This window comes from Malurus melanocephalus, unplaced genomic scaffold, assembly GCF_030028575.1.
Source record: "Malurus melanocephalus ecotype Western Australia unplaced genomic scaffold, MMel_1.1 scaffold_1038, whole genome shotgun sequence".
Lineage (NCBI taxonomy): Eukaryota > Metazoa > Chordata > Aves > Passeriformes > Maluridae > Malurus > Malurus melanocephalus.
This window is the reverse complement of record NW_026624270.1, coordinates 12,751-23,260: the sequence shown is the minus strand read 5'-3', so window position 1 is coordinate 23,260 and position 10,510 is coordinate 12,751. Positions and strand designations below refer to the sequence as shown.

The window sequence follows — 10,510 nt, the reverse complement described above, 5'->3', positions numbered from 1 at the left end:
TGGTGATGCTGATTTCCCTTTTTCTCTCTGATTGCAGGGAATCTGTGAGTGAGTGYTMTCTGGTGATGCTGATTTCSYTTTTTYCYCTCTGATTACAGGGAATCTGTGAGTGAGCACTATCTGATGTGCGGTTTCCTCCCCACGTGGATGAAAGCGCAGGGCTGTGGTGTAACGCTGCCCACCTGGCGCTGTGACACACGCAAACATCGCTCCTGCAACACTCACCTGGCCAGTTCTTCTTGCTCTTTGCTGCTCCCCGTTTCCATCGCACCCCCACGCTCTGCTCCTCATTGTCCAGGAGGGAGAGCACCCCAATCCAGAGCTGCTGGATATCCCTCCTTTCATCACCAACACGCTAAAAGGCAGAGTTTGGGCAGGTTTTTCCTTCACATTTTATTCCCCGTCTCTGCCTTTCTGTTCCTCTCATCACACAAAGCKTTTATCATCTGCCTGTGGTTGTTCCCAGCTTCTGAACTCTCTGTTCCCAGCTTCTGGCCGGACAGGAATCTTTTATCATCCTGCCCTATTTGCATTGGTGTGTCTCTTGCTGGGGTTATGCCATACTGGGATCCATCCCGTTTTGCTCCTTCTGGATCCCAGTGACGCCTGCAGGAATAAACCACCGGAGTGGGTGGCAGGAACTCTGCCTTGGAGCGTTCATTCCAGCTCACTGCTGTTAGCTGGGATCTAGGGAAGGGATTGCTCTTGCATTTGCACAAAAGTTTACAAACCCAGATTGTCTTTTTAATTTTTTTTCCAGCAAGATTTCTCTTATTTGAAAAAGTTRTTTTTCTAAAATCTTGTTTGCTAAGTGCTTTTGCTTCTGTTGTGAAGCATTTCTTTCAGCTATTCAGTGTGAAAACCCTTTCCAATTTCTTTACCAGTACTATTGATTAAAATGCAGTTTACTTTCCTGGGGAAAATTTGATATTCAAAAATGTCTTTTCACTGTGAGTCAGAATGTTCTTTTCCATGGAATAAAAATTCTGGAAAGGACAAAAAAATGCAATTGGAAATGTTGAACAAATTATATTGTCATTTCAACCAGGTTATATAAGAAAAAAGAAATAACTTCAAATGAAAAGCCCTGGTATTTTTCTCATATTTTGAGAAAATTAGTGCATTTTTCTCCAGCAGCTCAATTTTATCTGTTCAGAATTTTCCATATGAAACTCTGAGAATGTTCTGTACCAGCCCTAACTCCAAGTTCCTRTTTAACTCAATTGGCTGTTTCAGGTTACATATTAAAAATGAATTATGGAGCTTTCTTCTCCTTARGTTTCACCCATTGATGTTTCTTCTAGAAATGAATAAAACTATTTCCAGTATTGTGGAGGAGTCTGTAGCTCTCAGGCTATAAATGCTGTATCCAGCAATACAATTACAATTTTGAAGGAAACCGGAKAGAAAGGAGCTTTGGAATGCAACAGGTTAAATTGAATTTTGCATCTTGCAGATCAGAGATGAGGAAATGCCTGGGGTAATTACTGCTGGCTTGGATGCCCTCTCATGATGCTCTCCCTGGCAGTATTGCTGTGATCATTTTTTGGGTTTCAATATTTCCTTTTTCCTAAATTGAAAATACTTTGCTGTGCTGAACAGAAAGGACCTGAGCTCTGCTCAGCTGGACGCACTGAAGAGAGAAAAGTTTGTGGCAAGATCTGATTTTCACTCCTTTAAAAAATCATCCCTGWGGAGAAAGGGGTACCCTGGGGGTGATGGGATTTGGGCTCTGGATGTGCTGTTCCTGAAGCACCCGGATTTCGCTGGATTTCGATGGTGTGGACTCAGCTTGGGCTGGTGGGGAGCAGTTTTGGGGGAATCCTTTGAGCTTTAGGTCCCTCCAGTCTGGAGGAGGGAGCAGATGCTGTCCCATTGTTCTGGGGACAACTTCAGAAAGGGAAATGCCACCCTGTGCTTTCCCAGCACCGYAATATCCTGATTATTCCTGAATTTCCCTCAGTGTACAACTTGCCTGCAGCTTCATTAAACCCATCATTCCTTGTCACGAAGAGCAGCCATTACCATGTCTCACTGCTTGTCCTTTCCCTGGATTAATCARTATTTTCATTTTATCACAGATGATTTTCTAGCCCTTGGACCTCTCCTTTGGACTCTCTCCAGTTGTTTTTCCAACTCCAGACGTGGTGCCCCAAACAAGACTTCAGCAGCAGCTCCACCAGAGCCAACTGGAGGCAGAGGACTCCCCAGCTGATCCCAGTGGTGGCAGAAGGATGAATTTCCTCCTCAGCTTTTCCACCCTGCTCTGACTTGCTTCAATCACTTGTTTTCATCTCTGCCTCTGATGTCCATATGATTTGGTAACTTTTATCAATTCCCTGTCTTAACTTCCCTATWATCTGAAAAGAAAAGCTTCCATATCTGTTTTACCTCCTATTTAACAGCTCAAAATTTGTGGATGAGGGATAGAGACAAAGTAAGTGGAAAATCAATACACTTCCAATCCAATTTAAAGCTCAGCAGAAGCAAAAAAAAAAAAAAAAGGGGAGCGAGATATTTTATAAAATCCTGGAAGGTGCAGGCAAATGGAACTTTTTAGTTTAAACTGGAGTTTTGTTTTGGAATTCCTCAAAGAAAAATTGGAATTCTGCCACGTTGTGATGGTTTATATTGTAGGAAACTGGGAATGCCTCAGCCTCTTGCCCTGTGTGGTTTGCAGTTACTCATGCCATTGTGCAAGTTTGAACTGTTATTTTATAAATATTTATATATRTATTTATTCTAYATATTTATATTATTATATTATTTATACATATTTATWTATAATTTTATAAAGTGAAAAGAAACAAAAACCTTTACAGGCTGATTTCCTGTGTTCAGGAATAAATGCCTGGAAGAGATTCACAATATCATTTATTTAAACCCCAGCTTTCAATATTTGGTTTCCACAAAACCCTTGTGGCTGTGGAATMAGCATCTCCAATTTTTGGGTGGCATGCAAGTGATTGCATTTAGAACAGTTGATTTGTGAAGGAATTTTCTCTTGGCTTCTGCAAAATTAAATTAATTTCCACGAGAACTTCACTGGGCAAAATTTCTGTTCTAAATAACTTTTATCATTGRGARTTGATGTAGTAAATTCAACTTAATTTCACTRCATTTATTTTTTTATTTATATAATTTCAAGGAGTTAAGATCTCATATTCTAAAGAAATCCAATTGTTTAGTTGCTCAAGGAGCCATAACTGATGGAAAAAGAKTGTGCTGGATTTAACATCATGAAGYTGAGCTGCATTTTTCTAGTGTTTTACTGAATAGAGATGCTGCAGAGACCCCAGATAAAGAGATTTTTGTTGGTCATAGCCAAAATCTGAGAAAAGACAGCAATAAAAACTTTTTGAGTGACTCATTTTAAGGAGCAAGCTCATTTTAAAGGCTGAACTATATTTTTTTTGTTTCAATATTTTGATTGTCTTAGACTCAGAAAATGGGTCTCTAAAGATGGTTTCATTCTGCATCTTGGACTCACCCGCACCTGGGGATTTAACCAAGAAAATGCTGCTGAATTTTCCTCCTTATTATTTGATTTCAGGTGTGGCTGCCCTCATCAGCTGAAAAACATGTCCATCCGAGGCCTGAAGAAGAAACAACCCAAGACTTTTAAAGTCAAAATTATAACAGTGGATGCTGAGATGGAGTTCAGCTGTGAGGTGAGTGTCACCAAATCCTGGGGAGTTGGCAACTGACTTTGTATTAGCAAAAACTTTGAAAAAAATCACATTATCAGCTTGTGGATGGTCTTAGAACTGATCTGTTGTTTTTGTAAACAATGATTGTTTCATCTCAGGTGCATTCTTCTCTTAACTCTGCTCAGGATTTAAAGCTTTTGGCATGAAATCCATTTGACAGAGCTAAATTAACAATAARCCTGCTTCCTTCATAAGCATTCCAGTTGTTTGTTAGAATTCCTACTTCTCCACAAAATTTTTTTTTTAAGTGGCACAACTTTTAAATTAAGATGCTGCCAGCTTGGAAAAACTGGTCAGAGCTGGTGCTAAGATGTTGCTTATGAAATAATTTATAAACTTGTATTTTTGTTGATCTGGGCCATGCTCTTCCAATTTGYCATTTGTAAACTCCTGATCTTTAACTGCAGTGGATGTTTGGATCTCTGGGCAGAAGAGAAAAGTGGTGGAAAAAGTGGGATTTTCTTCAGTTAATTATGGCTATCTGGTAAATTGATAAAAGAAATCATGGCTGGAGAAAAAGAAATGATCAATTACTAAATAAATTGGGCTGCACTACTGAGGAGACAGAATGGTCCCTGATTAATTAATTCCTAATCATCCAGCAAAAGCTGAAGAAGATATACAAGTATTTTGAGGAGTTAGGAAACTGAATTCCAATGGGACTGGCAATTTTTGTGAGACTTGTTGAGCCATTTWATGTCATTTCTAGGTCCTTCAGGAACTGAATAGATCAGTCTTGTATGACTTCCTGCTAGGCAGAGTTGTGGAAATAAAGAATTTGGGAAATTTGATTTCGAGATCGGAGTTCTTGTTAACAAATCACGGATTCCTTGCTTTGCTACCTCTCCTTTCTCCCCAGATACTGCTGGGATGATTTCCAMCTTTTCACTCAAACTGCCTAAAAGTTCACCTTTTTTTTTTTTTTTTGCCATTAAGTTTTGAGTTTTAACAATTAGATAAAATCACCTTTCTGAAATGTAGTCAAATGGAAGAAACATGGAAAAAGTTTCTGTTTTTGAAAGGCACCACCAAATGTGTGTGGATTTGCGATCTTTAACCAAAGTTTGCTCTCTCTGGCTGCTAAATTGAAATGAGAATATTTAAGAAAACTCATTTAAATCAGAGTGGGAGAAAGGCTTGGCCCACTGAGACACCTGAGGGCTGTGAAAGGTGGAGCTGCTCCCATTGTTCAGCATTCCTGCCCTGTGTCCTGACCCTCCTTTGGTTTCCCCTGGCTTTCTCTCACTCTCTGATTTCTACAAATGATTGAGTTCAAATTTTTTTAACAAATATTCATAAAGACTTGCCAAATCCCAGGAAATCCATAGTACAATCCTCATTCCCAGTGCTCCTCAAGTGCTTGGTGGTGAAATGAGTCCAGCTGCTCTCTGGGTGTGTCTGGAGAAGCAGAGGAGGTGTAACACAGCAATTCTTTCACAGCAGCAGGAATATTTCMTTGAAGATCAGGTGAAATAACATTTCATAGGAGAAAGGGCTAAAATAGAGCAAATTTGTGTAAAACCTACAGGTTTTTCTTGATTTTTCTCTCTTCTAGATGAAGTGGAAGGGGAAGGATTTGTTTGACCTGGTGTGCCGAGCCCTTGGGTTGAGGGAGACTTGGTTCTTTGGCTTGCAGTACTCGATGAAAGGAATGTGYACCTGGTTAAAGATGGACAAAAAGGTACAGGAGACAAAACATTTGGCAGTTATTTACTGAAATAGCATGGCAGCTATTTACTKACATAAATATGGAATTTCTGTGACACAGGAGCTAAGGGGATGTACTCTGTGACAACTCAGAATTTTATGTGGTAGCTTTTTTTGAGGGCTAAAATTGAATTATTTGCTCTGATGGCTTCTATTGCATTTGACCTGGAGCATCCCAYGCTAATCACCACTGTGTGCACTGATTGCTGTTAGATTAAAACTCAGAATTTCCCTTCTATTTAAAACAAAGGAAGGCTGCTTGGAGTGGATTATTGGCTGCTTTCTGCTTTTCCTCGGGAATATTATCTTGAGATGCTCCTGTATAATTTCTCCTGCTGATTTATTTTATCTCTACACAGGTTTTAGATCAAGAAATCCCCAAAGAAGATCCCGTCAGCTTTCATTTTTTGGCTAAATTCTAYCCAGAGAAGGTAGAAGAGGAACTATTACAGGAAATTACCCAGCATTTATTTTTCCTTCAGGTCAGGAACAGTTTTAAACCATGAATTCCTTCTGTGTTTCCCCAAGTCCTTTTGATCTTGTTGGCAGCTCAGAATAATTTTGCTTGCTTCAGCTGTATCAAAAACTTTATAGAAATTACTATTTTGATGAAATGCAAACATCTCTCCTGACTGCTGTRATTTTTGTGTCTGGGTAAGTGTTTCATCTTCTGCAGGTTTTTGTTCTCTCCTTTTGTGACAACACCCGGCAGTTTGGGTGATAATTCCAAATCTGGAGATTCCAGGCTTGTTTAGAATTTGGGTAAATCAAAATCTGGAGATTCCAGGCTTGTTTGGATTTTGGGTAAATCCAAATCTGGAGATTCCAGGTTTGTTTCACTCCTTGATATGTATTAAAAAAAAATTAAATCCATGCAAAGCTGGAACTGCTTGGAGAACAGGGAGGCTTTTTGGGAGATTTTGTTGTGCAGRAAGGCACAAGCTCTAGAAAACAAGGACTCTCCAACTTCTTAACMCTTCATTTTGGATTGGAAGGATCAAAGATCATGGAATTTGACAGAAATCAGAATTCATCCAGAAATTTCAGAAATCCAGAATTTTTCACCTGGCAAGGTTTAAAAAGAGCAAAGCAGACACCATTTTAGCTCAATCAAAAAGTGAATGAAGGAGCAAATTCTTGGAGCTTTATCCAAAATAAAGATGGATCACCCAGGAAAAGCTTCAGAGCTGCAGCGAAGGACACAAACCCCAGAACTTCATCCAGAACCTTTAAATACTGGCAATTTTTGGAAAGGAATGAGACCAGCAGAACTGTTTGAATCTTGATTTTCCCACTTTYTTTCTTTTCTGCTTGAACCTGCCTTAACTAGCAGATCTGCAATTAGCAAATTCTTCTCATTCCCGAGTAGGAAAACAAGGCTGAAACAAATTGGAACTTGCAAAGTTTCCTGACTGCAAGAACTTCAGCTCACACCTGGATGCTAATAGGAAAAACATGTACAGACATCTGGATGCCTGAAGATTTCAGCTCTCCTGACTCTTCAGCCCTTTGCAAATTAATGTGGCAGAGCAGCTTTTGCAAAATGCCTGAATAAATGTAAATGACTGAAGCCAAATGTTTGCTTAAAGATGAGGTCATTTATTGCTTCTTCGTGAAGTTTAACCAAAAAGATCCTCGAAAAAAACTGATCAGCAAACAAAAAAACCCAGACAGTTTTGGGGGATTTACCCTTAAATTCAAAATTTTGGAGTGTGATTTGCGCCATGGAGTATAAAACCTGCAGCTTTCCAAATTGGAAGAAAAATCTTTTCATTCTTTCCATTTTAACAGCCTAGAAAGAATTTTCCTTGCAGCATAACTCRGGTTTATATATTGTGCTCCTCACCAGGGGCTAAATCTGAAAGCAAAAACTTTCTTGGGGGGTTCATTTCAGTTCACACACCCACAGAGCTGCGTTTGTAAACACAACTTGTGCTCGCTCAAGTAATTTTTCTATTTGGAAATGTTTMGGACTGCGAGCCAGTGCAAAATCCTGTTGTCTTGTGCTTGTTCCTGAGCTGAATACACCAGAGAGGAGGATTTGGGAAGATTAATTTCCCCTTCCCGCTTCAGGTTTTCAAACAAAAATTGCTCAACTGATTTAAAAATCAAACAGCACCTTAGAAACTGTCACACCTCTSGTCTGGGTAGCACCACAGGTTATTAAAATGAAAAGAATGAAAAAAAAAAACAAACCTCTTTACCATTGTTTGATTGTGCTTACACCATGGAAATGGAATAAATTAAGTGCTCTATTATTCAGCTTCCCTTTTGGGGTTCTCCTTTATTCTCTCATTCTGGAAAGGTTKAGAACATATATTTTGGGTTTAAATATGGCAAAACCATGCTGGACAGCCCTGAGCCTCCTGTTCTAGTTAGATTTGACCTCCACAGCTCCCTCCCAACCTAAAATGTGATGTCTGACCTGATGCAAAGCTGATTTTTCCCAAGCAGGCAGAAAAAAAAGAAAGATTGTTAAAAGAAATGAAGCACAGACAATAAAATTGATGTTTTATAAGTTTTTTTTTTTTTATAGCACTCCTTATGTAACAGTGTGGAGAGRGCTGAGTGGCATTTTTGGTCTCATTAAATGCAAAGCTAACTAAAGGCTTCCTGTGTTCCCTGAATGCCAATTCCTTGTTGCTGTTATTAACTCAGAAAGGTGATGTTCGCTGCCAAGTCGAAGTCTGGGCATGTCTGCTTTCATTTCAAGCCTGACAGAAATCCTGACTTTGAGCTCTTTTAACTTTGCTCCCTTTTTTTTCTGGTGGTTTAGGTTAAGAAACAAATCTTGGATGAGGAAATCTATTGCTCACCCGAAGCAACGGTTTTACTGGCTTCTTACGCTGTYCAGGCCAAGGTTTGTGCACAGAATATCTCTTTTTGATTATTGACTTTTTTCTGGTTTAACCAGCACGTTTCCATGGTGGTGGGTGAASCCAGCAGAGTTAAAATTTGCTATTAAAGAAGTTKATCATCCTGGGAGGSACAGTCAAAGCCTGAAAAATAWACATTAGATGCCTGTACRAGAGTGGCTTTTGAAATTTAGGGGATTTTTTCAGACCTAATATTTAAATGTCATCTTTCCTCCAGCTAAAAYGATTTCCTGTTGTCTTAAAAAATAACCAGAGGTGCAGAAACTCAAAAACAGAGCTCACAATGGGAGAAGCACAGCTTCTCAGTAGGGGTCTCCCTGTGCAGCAGTTCATGTTCCTTCAGTTCAGGGGGTGAATTTATGGGAGATTCCTCCAGAGCTGCCATTCCCAGGGTTGGATTGAAGGATTCCAGGTTAGGATTGCAGACTGAGTGGTGTGTGAACACAGCAGAGTTAAAATTTGCTCTTAAGGGACAAACACAGCCAGAAAARTAAACATTAAATGCCACCACAAGGGTGTTTTCTATACTGTGCTTTTGGAATTTAAGGGATTTATTCAGACTTAACAGTTTAATGYCATCTTTCCTCCAGCTAAAATTATTTCCTGTTGTCTTAAAAAATAACCAGAGGGTGCAGAACGTGCTCAAAACAGAGCTCACAGTGGGAGGACACACAGGTTTTTGGTTTCTCACTGATCCCTTCTTGTCACCGAGAGCCCAAGTGAGATGATGGCAGGAGGTGACCACAGTTCCTCAGCAGGGAGGTGACCTCAGTTCCTCTGCTCACGTTCCTTCAGTTCAGAGGGTGAATTTATGGGAAATTCCTGCCCTTTTCAGGGTTGGATTGAAGGATTCCAGGTTAGGATTGCAGTCTGAGTGGTGTGTGAACACAGCAGAGTTAAAATTTGCTCTTAAGGAATAGGCACAGCCAGGAAAATAAACATTAAATGCCACCACAAAAGTGTTTTCTATACTGTGCATTTGGAATTTAAGGGATTTATTCAGACTTAACAGTTTAATGTCATCTTTCCTCCAGCTAAAATGATTTATTGTTGTCTTAAAAAATAAACGGAGGTGCAGAAAGTGTTCAAAACAGAGCTCACAGTGGGAGGACACAAAGATTTTTGGTTCCTCTCAGGGTGCTGTTCCCTTCTTGCCCAAGTGAGATGATAGCAGGAGGTGATCACAGCTCCTCAGCAGGGCTGTGCTCACATTCCTCTGGTTCAGAGGGTGAATTTATGGGAAATCCCTGCCCTTTTCAGGGCTGGATTGAAGGATTCCAGGTTAGGATTGCAGTCTGAGTGGTGTGTGAACATAGCAGAGTTAAAATTCGTTATTAAAGAAGCTCGTCATCCTGGGAGGGATAAAGCACTGCCAGAAAAATAAACATTAGATGCCTCTACAAGAGTGGCTTCTGAAATTTACAGGTTTCATTCAGACCTAATGTATTAATGTCATCTTTCCTCCAGCTAAAATGATTTCCTGTGGTCTTAAAAAATAACCAGAGGTGCAGAAAGTGCTCAGAACAGGGCTCACAATGGGAGGACACAAAGGTTTTTGGTTCCTCTCAGGCTGCTGTTCCCTTCTTGCCCAAGTGAGATGATGGCAGGAGGTGATCACAGCTCCTCAGCAGGGCTGTGCTCACGTTCCTTCAGTTCAGAGGGTGAATTTATGGGAAATTCCTGCCCTTTTCAGGGCTGGATTGAAGGATTCCAGGTTAGGATTGCAGTCTGAGTGGTGTGTGAACACAGTAGATTTAAAATTTGCTGTTAAAGAAGTTGATCATCCTGGGAGGGACAGTCAAAGCTTGAGAAATAAGCATTAAATGCCACTACAAGAGTGGCTTTTGAATTTTAGGGGATTTATTCAGACCAAATGTTTTAGTATCATTTTTCCTGCAGCTAAAATGATTTCCTGTGGTCTTAAAAAATAACCAGAGGTGCAGAAGGTGCTCAGAACAGGGCTCACAATGGGAGGACACGAAGGTTTTTGGTGCCTCTCAGGGTGCTGTTCCCTTCTTGCCCAAGTGAGATGATGGCAGGAGGTGATCACAGCTCCTCAGCAGGGCTGTGCTCACATTCCTCTGGTTCAGAGGGTGAATTTATGGGAAATTCCTGCCCTTTCCAGGGTTGGATTGAAGGATTCCAGGTTAGGATTGCAGTCTGAGTGGCACAGGGGCTGGCAGGAGCTGCCATGGGCTGCTCAGCTGTGGGGATGTG

General features: G+C 40.3%; 1 protein-coding gene across 1 annotated transcript in view; it reads left to right on the top strand.

Annotated features, from left to right (window-relative positions):
* The first annotated feature begins 98 nt into the window (after positions 1 to 98).
* The window catches only part of LOC130586027 (merlin-like), a 21,893-nt gene continuing 11,481 nt past the window's right edge, over positions 99 to 10,510 (top strand). The window contains exons 1-6 of the mRNA XM_057386729.1: positions 99 to 1,480; positions 2,082 to 2,321; positions 3,554 to 3,671; positions 5,266 to 5,391; positions 5,777 to 5,899; positions 8,194 to 8,277. Of these exons, the coding sequence (XP_057242712.1) occupies positions 2,314 to 2,321; positions 3,554 to 3,671; positions 5,266 to 5,391; positions 5,777 to 5,899; positions 8,194 to 8,277 (459 nt within the window). The 5' untranslated portion in view covers positions 99 to 1,480; positions 2,082 to 2,313. The remainder of the gene's footprint in view (positions 1,481 to 2,081; positions 2,322 to 3,553; positions 3,672 to 5,265; positions 5,392 to 5,776; positions 5,900 to 8,193; positions 8,278 to 10,510) is intronic.